The 12,548-nt window shown below is 42.0% G+C and overlaps 1 protein-coding gene across 1 annotated transcript in view; it reads left to right on the top strand.

Annotated features, from left to right (window-relative positions):
* The window catches only part of C7 (complement C7), a 56,987-nt gene extending 46,613 nt beyond the window's left edge, over positions 1 to 10,374 (top strand). The window contains exons 16-18 of the mRNA XM_030330679.1: positions 3,275 to 3,365; positions 6,825 to 7,009; positions 9,181 to 10,374. Coding sequence (XP_030186539.1) covers positions 3,275 to 3,365; positions 6,825 to 7,009; positions 9,181 to 9,362 — 458 coding nt within the window. The 3' untranslated portion in view covers positions 9,363 to 10,374. The remainder of the gene's footprint in view (positions 1 to 3,274; positions 3,366 to 6,824; positions 7,010 to 9,180) is intronic.
* The last annotated feature ends 2,174 nt before the right edge of the window (positions 10,375 to 12,548 follow it).

Raw genomic sequence — 12,548 nt, 5'->3', positions numbered from 1 at the left:
TCTGTGGCTGATGGTGGGCATGGGCTGTGGTATGAAACATAGATGCTGATGACAGAAAACAGGAGGGCAGCATGGCCAATGGTGTGCCTGCTGTGCTGGTTCCCACGTGCTCGTTAGCAGTCAGAGGTCCAGAGCAGGGACAAGTGCTTTGTTTTTTACTGCGCTGAAGCATAAATAGGAATTTATCAGGCATGTTTGAAGTAATGGACCTGTACCAGGAATTCTAAAATTAAAGAGAACAATGTACACTTGATGAGGTTGCTCTTTTATTCCGAATGAGATATTATATACTTACTTTCTAAAATGTCTCCTTCATTCGTTTTGTAGCACAATTCAGTACGTATTTTCTCCTACACAGTAGCAAATTCTATTAAAGTTTTAATTAAGGGTATTTTTCAGGCCTGTGTGTTTTTTCAGAAGTCATGATGAATATTAATAGTAACTGCCCTTAAAATATGTCTATCACAAATAACAAACTCCGGGTTTGTCAGCCTCCAAGGTTGAGCTTTTTCAATACCTGATGTATCGGTATTTAGTCTTTTTTTTTTATTGTGGTAAAATAAACATAACATAAAATTTACCATTTTAGCTATTTTTAAATGGACAGTTCAATGCATTAAGTGCATTCCCATTATCGTGCAACCAACATCACCATCCATCTCCAGGACTTTCTCATCTTCCCAACTGAAACCCTGTGCTCATTAAACACTAACCACTGATTTGTCCCTCCCTCCATCAGTATGTAGTTTTGACATAAAGATATAGGAAGTTAAGAAAGCTGTGTTCTTAAACGCAAAGGTCTTCGGTCTAGTTGATTCTACCCTTGATTTTTCATAAAGAAATTGTAATAACTTCTGGAAAACATTTAAAATCTAAACTGTCATTCTTATGAATGATTAACAAATAAACTTTTAAAAAATATCATTTCCAGTTTTATTGAGAAATAATTGACATACATCACTGTAGAGGTTCAAGGTATACAGCATGATGGTTTGATTTGCATCTACTGTGAAATGATGACCACAGTAGGTCTGCTTAACATCCATCATCTCACAAAAGCACAATTAAAAAAAAAAAGAGGGGTGCCGGAATGGCTCAGTCGGTTAAGCGTCCCACTTTGCTTAAGTCATGATCTCATGGTTCATGAGTTCGAGCCCCATGTTAGGCTTTGTGCTGACAGCTCAGAGCCTGGAGCCTACTTCAGAGTCTGTGTCTCCCTCTCTCTCTCTGCCCCTCCCCTGCTCATGCTCTGTCTCTCAAAAATAAATAAACGTTAAAAAAAAAAAAAAGAAAAAAAGCAAATTTCTCCTTGTGATGAAAACTCTTATGATCCACTCTTCCAACACTCTACCTGTATATCATCGAGCAGCATCAACCACATTACATCCCCAATACTCATCTCTCTTATAACTGGAATTTTGTACTCTTCGGCCACCTTCTTCCATTCCCCTCCCCCTCCCCTCATCTCTATCAAATAAACGTCTAGGCACACTGAAGAGCTCATTTGCATGGCTTTATCATAGAACTTTAGTTTTGGTACATTTAGATTAGACTTTTCTTAACCCCAACACTATTGGAAGTTTGGGCCCGGGAGCTCTTTGTTGTGGGAGTCTGTCTTGTGCATTGTAAGATATTTAGACATTGCCAAATTGCCCCTGCTTGAGAAGCACTGATCTAGATAACACCACCTTAAAAAACATTTTATTTTGGAATAATTTTAGATTTCGGAAAAGTTGCAAATAGAGTTTCTATATGCCCTTTACCATGTTCTCATAATATTAACATCTTATATAACTTGACATAATTTAGTGAGTTGACTAAGACATTAATATTAGTGCAGTACTATTGACTAAACTACAGACTTTATTTATATATCACCAGTTTTTCCACGAAAGTCTTTTTTTTTTTAATGTTTATTTATTTTGAGAGAGAGAGAAAGCACAAGTGAGGGAGGGGCAGAGAGAGAAAGAGGAGAGACAGAGAATCCCAAGCAGACTCAGTGCTGTCCGCACACAGCCCACTGTGGGACTTGAACCCACAAACTGTGAGATCATGACCTGAGATAAAACCAAGTGTTGGATGCTTAACCAACTGAGCCACTGAGGCACCCCTTCACTGATGTTGTTTTAATGGTCTAGGATCCAATTCAGGATACTACATTGCATTTAGGATACTACTATTATAAAGGGGAGTATTTAAAGAATGAGTACTTATTATACACATTGCTGAACCTGGCAGGCTACAGTTCATATTATTACCATTTTTACAAGTTACGAATTGTCCCCGAGATTTTACTGTCTTATCTAAAGCTCTTAGGTTTTCCAAAGTGAGGAAGTATTGCATAGTTTGTGCATCCGTAAAAATATGCTTTTCAGATAAACTACCTTTATAAATATATCCAACAGAGAACTAGTTTTATGATGGGAAAGTATATATACCATTGAATTCCATTGTCATGAAGCAGGAAGGAGGTGGGGATAACAGAATGTTTTAGGTTAGTCACCTTGTAATCAGGTATAGCTGAGGAGACGACAGTTAAATTAAGCTCTTGTAAGCTGGCCTAAGGTATTTTCCTGTGAAAGTTGGAATGATGGTTGACTTTTGATCCATTTGTAGAAAACACAAAGCAATGGAAAAGGTATAATTAATGTAAGTACCTCTAGATATTTACTCACCGTTGAAAGGAGACCAATTAGACACGTACATGTGAGAGGTTGTTAACAGATCTTGGGGTACCAGGGAGTTCTCCATGTGGAGATCACATTACGGTGCTTTCTGCCCCACTATAGACAGAGGGGGCAACATGCAGTCCAAACAACAAACAGTTTATAAGCACCGACTGCTTGATGAAAGGGAGCCTGCTCCACTGGCCTTGAATTCAGACAAACATGGACTTAAATCCTGGCTTGACCAATTTGTTAAATGTGTGAACTAGCACTAGTTTCTTCACTTTTCTGACCCTTAATTTCTTTAACTCTGAAGTGGGCATTTGTTAAGGGGGATTAAATATCACAACAGCCACTGTTCCCACAGTAGTAAATGCTCAAGATATGGTAGCATTGAAATTTTTTGTAGGCTTCTCCTAGGAACACTATTGTTTGTAAAATGCTTTACAGCTTTTTTTTTTTTTTTTTTTTTTTTTTTTACTGTACAAATTTGTAGCAGTTGAGAATATTACAGAACCTGGTTCAACAATTAAAATAATAGTTTGTTTACCACAAAGAAGCTCTTCTAATGATTGCATCTCCCTTATCCTTTTTTTTTTTTTTTTTAGAAACCACTTTAACCCTGGCAGTGCCTGAATGTCAGCCCTGGGAGAAACTGAAGAATTCAAGATGTGTTTGTAAAATGCCTTATGAATGTGGGTAAGCTCTGTCTTTGCTCACCTCTCTCTGGTTTGTTTTATTCAAGATAAAAAATGTTTTGGTAGATGCTAGTGTCTCTGTTTGATCCAGGGTGTTGCTTCCAAGGGTTAAAGATTTTTGCTTGCATTTTAATCTGGCCCATCTGCTGTCTGTTATTTGCCTGGGTCTCTGGGGCTGACACCAGTGGTGTTAAGCAGTGTTCTACTCTGTCTAGAGAAAGGCTGAAGGACTTGGGCACTGCTAGTTTTCTACATAAAATGGGGCAACATGAAAACTTGAGGATTTAGAGCTTGCAAAGATTAGGATTGAAATTCCCTTGAAAGATACACTTTTTTAAAAAAAAGTTTATTTCTTTATTTTGAGAGAGACAGAGACAGCACGAGCAGGGGAGGGGCAGAGAGAGAGGCAGAGAGAGAATCCCAAGCAGGCTCCGTGCTGTCAGCACAGAGCCCAATGCAGGGCTGGAACTCATGAAACTGTGAGATCGTGACCTGAGCTGAAACCAAGAGTCCATGCTTAACCAACTGAGCCACCCAGCTGTCCAAAGATACACTCTTAATGCAGTACCAGTAGAGATACTGGTTTCTGAAATGTCCGTGTCTCTAGATGTGCATTATGAGAATTCCACCCAACTTGAAATCACTCCACCGTGGGTGGATATCTGAAGTAGGTACTAGATGTCTATGTTATGGTCCTAGTTGGACAGATTGTATGATTGCATTAAGACAAGAGGAGGTTTCCTAGGGGGACTGTTTACAGAAGTGTGGGCAGAGTGAAAGAAACTGGCAGTACTCCCACAAGGCAGTACTCCCAGACTGCAAACAACCAGGGTACAAATCCATGCCCCCAGGCCTGCAGAGTGACAAGAGGAGCTTTTTTTTTTTTTTAAGATTTATTTATTTATTTATTTATTTATTTATTTATTTATTTATTTATTTATTTTGAGAGAGAGAGAGAGAGAGAGAGAGAGAGAGAGAGGCTGTGTGAGCAAGGGAGGGGCAGAGAGAGAGAGAGAGAATCCCAAGCACTGATACTGCAGAGCCCATTGTGGGGTTCAAACCCAAGGAACAGCAAGACCATGACCTGAGCTGAGATCAAGAGTCAGAGGCTCACAGGAAGAGGTGCTCCACAGGAAGAGCTTTTATGCAAAGCTGGAGACAGAGGAAGATTCTGTACAGATGGCAGCCAAGGAAGAGTGGAGTCCCTCATTTTAGGGACCTCAGAGACTGCCCTGGAGTGAGCCAGGGCAGTAAACATCCCTTAAATCTCCTGCCATTGCTCAAATTCACCTGAAGCTAGAGGACAAGGAAGTCTATGGATATAGCTCATAGTTTCAGCCTTCCCGGCAGCAGGGGGGAAGAGTGGAGAACCAATCTGGAGACACAAATGGGAGATATCTAGGCTAAGATGTTTATTGGTCATCTTTAAGGCTAAGAATCAAAACACAAATTTACTGACCAGTTACAGTTGGCCCTTGAACAACATGGGGGGTTAGGGGTGCTAATCCCCTCGCATAGTCAAAAATCCACATATAACTTTTGACTTCTCCAAAACTTAACTACTGAGAGCCTACTGTTGACTGTTACCAATAACATATGTTATGTTACCAATAACATATGTTATGTTACCAATAACATAAATATTTTCTATGTTATATGTATTATTTACTGTATTATTATAATAAAGTAACTAGAGAGAAGAAAATGGTATTAAGAAAATCATAAGGAAGAGAAAATACATTTATAGTACTACACTATATCCAAAAAACCCAGGGGCACCTGGGCGGCTCAGTAGGTTAAGCGTTCAATTCTTGGTTTCAGCTCAGGTCATGATCTTGCAGTTCATGGGATTGAGTTCTACTTCGAGAGCCTGCTGGGGATTCTCTCTCTCCCTCTCTCCCTGCTCCTCCCTTGCTCGAGTGCGTGCGCTCTCTACATAAATAAATAAACATTAAAAAAAATCCATGTATAAGTGGATCCACGCATGCAGTTAAAACCAATGTTGCTCACGGATCAACTATACTTGGCTTTCAATTATTATTGTCATCAAAACACATATCCAACTCCTTGAACACTCACAGGGAGTAATGGTGATTCTGGTGGCATCTTATAAGACGTAACTTCTTGTGAGAAAAAAATATAGCTAAATAGTGTAAATGGCAGTGGTGGTCAGCCCAGAATATTCTGACTGTGGTGTTATTTTTTATTAATCATTGTTGACTTTGATTCACTTTCATCCTCTTTCCAACTTCTCTGATTCATTTAGTTTATTTGCAGCCTGCTGTTTAGAGACTTGGTGTGAGCTTTCTATCAGATACTGATAACCAGGTGGCTTTACAAGGTCTCTGCCCTTCAAGCTGTTCTGAGTAGTTCGATTTAAGGTTTAAATAAACAGATAAAAGACAGATATAAGGATTTGTTTCTGTGATGTAAACAACTCCAAGTAAATTTAGCTCTTGGCCATTGAAGAAAGTATTAGAGCTAAACATAATAAAAATAAATATAGACTCCGTCTACTATACAAAAATACTTTGTTGTCTAAGGTTTCACTACAGTAATGCTTTCCTTATCCATCAACATCCAGAAATGTCCTTGTTTTTATTAGTGACATTTCTACAAAGCTGAATCTCACCATTTGAGTACCAATGCTTAAGGAAAAAAAGTAATAATTTTTCTAGAACTATTTCTAAACTATTTTGTAAACATAGATACTTTAAAAAATCCTATTGAGGGGCGCCTGGGTGGCGCAGTCGGTTAAGCGTCCGACTTCAGCCAGGTCACGATCTCGCGGTCCGTGAGTTCGAGCCCCGCGTCAGGCTCTGGGCTGATGGCTCAGAGCCTGGAGCCTGTTTCTGTGTCTCCCTCTCTCTCTGCCCCTCCCCCGTTCATGCTCTGTCTCTCTCTGTCCCAAAAATAAATAAACGTTGAAAAAAAAATTTTTTTAAAAATCCTATTGAAAAATACAGTTTCATTTTCCCTTGAGGCATCGGTCATGAAGTGTTGCACAATGCCGTGTTATGGACAGGAACTCTCCAGGCTACTGGACTGGGAGGAGCTAACTTCTCCTGCCTTCAATGGCCCCACAGGACTGCCATCTTTGAATGTGTGATCTTTGCTGATTTTCTGTCTCCTTCCTGCTTGTCAACCCACCCGTGTCCCCAGCAGACCTTGCCTTCTCTTCTAAGTTGCTGTATCTGATCTGCTCTAGATGAAACAAGATCAACACTAGATATCTCAGCTTGTAAAAATTGGGAGCAAATACAGAGCAAAATTTGTTCATCTCGAAGATCTGAGGAGGGTGAGCCCCAGCGATGAAGGAGATTTGAGTGTTTGCTCCATCTTTTTCCTGTGGGTGGTGACATCTGAGGCACTGAGCTCCCAGCCTCGCCTTTCACTTCACATCCTCCACTTGTAAGAAGGAAAGTCTTCTAAATAATGTAATTTAAAAAATTTGTTTCAGATCCTCCTTGGATGTATGTGCACGAGATGAGAGAAGCAAAAGGATACTGCCTCTGACAGTTTGCAAGCTGCACGTTCTCCACTGTCAGGGTAGAAATTACACTCTTGCTGATAGGGAGAGCTGCACTCTGCCTGTCCCAGCCCAGAAAGCCTGTGGTGCCTGTCCGCTCTGGGGAAAATGCGATGGTAAGGGGCATTGTGTATTTGTAACTATAACAGTGCTAAGGTAGTAGTACTGAGGTCTTTTATTTTATTTTATTTTTAAATGTTTATTTATTTTTGAGAGAGACAGAGACAGACTGTGAGCGGGTTAGGGGCAGAGAGAGAGGGAGACAAAGAATCCAAAGCAGGCTCCAGGCTCCGAGCTGTCAGCACAGAGCCCAATGCGGGGCTTGAACTCAACGAGCTGTGAGATCATGACCTGAGCTGAAGTCGGAGGCTCAATCGACTGAGCCACCCAGGCGCCCCAGTACTGAGGCCTTTTAAATGGTAGTTTCTAGTTTAGCAGCAGATCCAAGCAGATCCCTGAGGACATGAAAGTCTCAGGCTGGTTTGAGAGTGAACTGTCCTTATCCACAGTCCTCCTTGGGGAATGGGGTAGGTCAAGTATCTAAGAAGACAAGGAGACATTCTTGATGGTTTGAATGTCCTCCCAAACACTGGTGATTCTCATTCCACCTTCATGATTTTTGCTCTGTCCTCCTATTATCCATATAATGAACTCATTAAAAAAAAATAGACTCACAGGGGTGCCTGGGTGGCTCAGTCAAGTTAAGAGTCTGACTTCAGCTCAGGTCATGATCTCACAGTTTGTGAGTTCGAGCCCCATATCAGGCTCTCTGCAGACAGCTCAGAACCTGGATCCTGCTTCAGATTCTGTGTCTCCCTCTCTCTCTGCCCCTCCCCACCCCTCTCAAAAATAAGTAAACATTAAAAACATTTTAAAAAATGGACTCACATAAAAATAACTTTTTTAAAAAAGGAAATTTATCATTTCTTAAAAAGAAGCATCACTTGCCATAAATATTAGATGACCACAAAAATACATATGAAACAAAATAAGGTTGTAGATTCTAGCCAGATGCTGCTGGCAGCTTGAGGGATGCTGCTTCTTTGGGATAAAGGGAGTTCAGCAAGTGTTAGGGGGTGTTAAAAGCATATCAGTGCCAAGGTGACACTTTCTCCTAGAAGTAATAAAAAGAATTTGAAGAGAATAAAAAAAGGAGTTACTCTTTCAAGTTGTGGTTCAAGATTGGCCGGTCAACTGTGTCCATATAGCACTTACAGTGATCTTGAACAGCACCCCTGGCATGGCCTATCTCCCACAGTTTCAGGTATATTATCAAGGGGGAAAGCTGGCTGGCTGCAGCCAAGTCACTGCCTCAGTTTCCCCATCTGTAAATTTGGGAGCCGGACTATGTGATCTGTGAGATCTCTGCCAGCAACTCAGGTCCTCCCCATGGCCTGTGCCAGCCGGGCCCCTGCTCTCTCGCTCCTGGACTGTTGGCCACCCAGACGATGACATACTGAACTCTAAACCATTGGGTTGGGTTAGGATCGCCAGTCACCAGTGAGCTTGTCACTCCTTTTGGAGACACCTGGCTGGTGCATTCCAGCCTGACACCTAAGCGCACACTGTGAATTCTCCCCCAACTCATTTCTGGCTTTTTTTTTTTTTTTAATGTTTATTTTTGAGACAGAGACAGACAGACTGTGAGCAGGGAGGGGCAGAGAGAGAGGGAGACACAGAATCTGAAGCAGGTTCCAGGCTCTGAGCTGGCAGCACAGAGCCCAATGCAGGGCTTGTACTCAGGAACTGTGAAATCATGACCTGAGCCAAAGTTGGCACTTAACCCCACCCAGGCGCCCCAGACTTGTTCTCCGCCCCCCTCCCCCCCACTGTCCCCGCACCCCATATGTGGTCTTCTGTGTTTTATGCCCTCTCTCTTAAAGTAAGTTGAGTTCTTTTCTTTGTCTCTGTTTGAGCCTTGAGTCAACTTGGTCTTTGTTGAGGTCTCCTTATCTGGTCAGGGGTTGAGGGCTTACTCAGCTTCTGGCTCCCCTAGCCAGCAGCCCAGAGGAGGAAGAGAGAGAGGGAGTGCCCCTGATTTGGAGAGGGTGGCCCATGCACCCCCCCCCCCTCCGGCGGCCTGGTGCCAGCCTAGAACCCTCCTCATGCTGAGTGGAGCGCAATGCTGGGCTTCCCTGGCCCTCCCCCTCTCCCAGGGCGGTCAGTTGATGCCTCCAGGCAGGAGCTTGGAGAGATCTCCGCAGGGCATCGGGACTTTGGAGGTAATGTGACTTCACTCTCCCACCTCCTCCATGTGCCATTAAGCCTCTGCCGCTCTTCTTTCCAGCCCAGAGCAGCAAATGTGTCTGCAGAGAAGCATCGGAGTGCGAGGAAGGCGGCCTTAGCGTCTGCGTGGAAGTGAACGGTGTGGAGCAGACGATGACCGAGTGTGCGGCCGGCGCGCTCAGGTGCCAAGGGCAGGGCGTCAGGGTCACCAGCACGCGGCCCTGCGGAGCGGGGACCCCGTAGGCTCCCGTGGCCCTTGGCTGGTTCCGAATCCCGCAGCTGCCGTGGCTGAGGTAAAACGTACATACGGTCACTTCTCCCAACTGCCAGCAGGTAGAAGCACCGACCTGCGTTCTGCCAAACCTGAACCGAGATGTTCCTGTTCTTCCTATTTAAAATGCCAGCCAGGATGAACAGTACGCACGAACCTTTGCATGAGCTGTGTGTTCCTGGACAAATTGCTGACACGCCTGGACCTTGACTTTTTAATCTGAAAATGAGAGGATTAGACCGGAGAACCTGGAATACTCCCTTCAGCCCTATGATTCTTTTAAGTATGATGGACTCCACCCATGGGCCGGAAACACTGTACAAAAGGATTAGGAAAACGGTAAGATTAGAGAGGTTGGCTTCTCTCAGTGAAACTGAATGCAAACGGGACCTTAAATGGAAAAAGACAGATACAAATATCCATCCCAAGGAGTAATCTCTTGCCTGGCCCTGTGGACTCCAGTACCACATGTAAGGATCCTTAAATCTTACTGGGAAATGGAACCGCTGAAATTTCAGAACCGAGTTTATTGTGGTACCTTCTGCCTTCTTGTCGAACAACAAACACAATCCCGTCTTCTCTTTGGGGCTTTTCTTTAGTGTATGTCAAACACGAGGACTGTAATTTGCCCACTTTCTCCCCTTTTCTTCTGTAGGAAACATCAGTTCATGCCTGGACTGTTGAGTGATCATATATTTGACAGAATAGTTTTCTCTAATGTGAATACATGCTTGGATTTTTCAGAGGGCCATACAGGTACATCAGTGTGAGACATTGGCCTTCTATTTATTCCTTATTCATCTTTCACCAAAACAAAAAACTAGCTGTGGGAGATGACATGAGTGGGCTTAAATGGAATTTAAAATATGCTTTTATATACAAATAATATCTGTGTACTTTTCTGATACTGATAAAGACATTTCAGCAAAACCTTAGTTAAAATGACAGTGATTAAAATCTCATTAAAGATACTATCCTTTGGAATTTTTTGATCTGTATTGTGTTTAATTTTAAAGAATCTTCCCATGAAGAATGGCTAATGTGTTCTTTTTAAATATATTTTTATTCTTTAAACTACTTTATTGAGGTATGATTGACATGTAAAAAGCTGTACTGATTTAATATGTACAACTGGATGGGTCTGGGGAGAAGTATATACCAATCAAGACCATAAACCTATCCATCACCTCCCAAAGTTTTCTCCCACCTCTCTTATTATCTTTCTTATTTCTTATTTATTCTTATTTCTCACTTATTTTTATTAAAAATGCCACCTAAGATCTTTCTTCTTAGAAAATCTTAAGTATATGTGAAAGGATTGTTAGCTATAGGCACTATAGCACATAGCTACAGCAATGCTATGTAGTGGATCTCCAGAACTTATTCATCTTGCATAACTAAACCTTGGCACTCTTCAAGCATCACATCCCCGAATGCCCTTCTCCTCAGCCCCTGGCAGCCACCATTCTACACTCTGCTTTATGAATTTGACTTTTATTTTATTATTTATTTATTTGAGAGAGAGGAGCAGGGAGAGGCGAGAGAGAGAGAGAGAGAGACGGAGAGAGAGAATCCTAAACAGTCTCCACACTCAGTCCAGAGCCCTATGTGGGGCTCAATCCCATGACCTTGGGATCATGGTCTGAGCCAAAATCGAGAGTCAGACACTCAACCAACTGAGCTACCCAGGCATCCCTTGAATATTTTAGATCATACCTATACGTGAGATCATCTAGTATTTCTTTGTTTGGTTTATTTCATTTAGCATAGTGTCCACATTCTTGTCCACCCACATTGTTGTAAATGGCAGGATTTCCTTCCTTTTGAAAGGCTGAGTAATATTCCATTGTGTGTATGGAAAATGTACCACATTTTCGTTATTCATTCATCCCTGGATGAACACTTAGGTTGTTTCTGTATCTTGGCTGTTGGGAATAATGCTGCAATGAACATGGGAGTGCAGCTACCTCTTTGGGATCCTGATTTCAATTCCTCTGGATATTTGCTTGGAAGTGGAATTACTAGATCCCATGGTAGTTTTATTTATAACTTTTTGAGGAACCTCCATACTGTTTTCCACAATGGCTGTCTCAATGTGTTCCTACTTGAAATCCACGTAGGATCCAGGTCTAGCTTTATATACCACATTGTCCCTTGAGTGAAGACTCAGATAGAATATATGGAAGTTATAAGGAGGCAGGTTTAAATAGATTGAAAACAATAATGTCCAGAAATGCTTAATTGAGGCCAACTGCATTTGTTAGAGGTTATAAGGGAGTTAATTTCTACCCTGGGTCGGGAGACAGATTTGAAATTGCAGGCCCAGATGCAGATCCAAAAACCAAGTTGAACAAGTAATTTATTTGGGAGGAAGAGATCAGTATCCTTTCAATAACTTCTCCTTTTGTCTTAAGCTAGTATAGGGTTAAATTTCTACTACTTGTGTTCTACCACCCTCCCTTCCTAATTGATACAGAGGATATGGTAAACATTATCGAATGCTATAGGAGAGGTCAAATGAGGTCTGAAGCAAAGAAATTAGCAGATTTGACAACTAAGATTTGAGAAAGAAGTTTCACAGACTTAGTGAAGGAGAAGTAAGGGGTTAGTGAATAGTTGGTGGAGAAGGAGGGAGCAGGAATGAGGTAGAGAGATGCCATCTTGAAGTATTAAATTTTGTACTTTCTTTCTTTTCTGAACATTCTTACACTCAACCTTTCTTCTAGTTAGAGATGTTCATGATTGCTTATAAGAGTATTAGGATCATTGCAGTAAATCTGCAAGGAGAAAGTAACTTTCAACATTAAGTCTTTTAAAGTGTTTTGAAACTTGAAAATAAGCTCTTGAACATCTAAATAGAAGGCTCGGGGGAAAGCTAGGAGGACTGTTTATGCCATGAAAATTGACTGCAAAGAGAAGAGAGGGAGTGTGAGAATTCCTCCCGTTTGCCCTTCCCGCTGCCTCGGACCAGGTGAGGGTCATCTGGGTTAGAGAGGGCTATAGCCTTGGAGGAGAAGGCAGCAAGTGCTGGCATTAAAGCCTCTGGACCTAGTGGGGGACAGAAGAAGAGGAGAGAATTGGCAGGTGCATTAACCATCCCTAGCCTCAGCGAGGTACATGGGAGCCAAGCCTCATCCTCCATGTCATCACTCACAATT

This window comes from Lynx canadensis, chromosome A1 (genome assembly GCF_007474595.2).
Source record: "Lynx canadensis isolate LIC74 chromosome A1, mLynCan4.pri.v2, whole genome shotgun sequence".
NCBI lineage: Eukaryota > Metazoa > Chordata > Mammalia > Carnivora > Felidae > Lynx > Lynx canadensis.
Note: the sequence above shows the minus strand (reverse complement) of the source record. Positions and strands in the feature narration are given on the sequence as shown.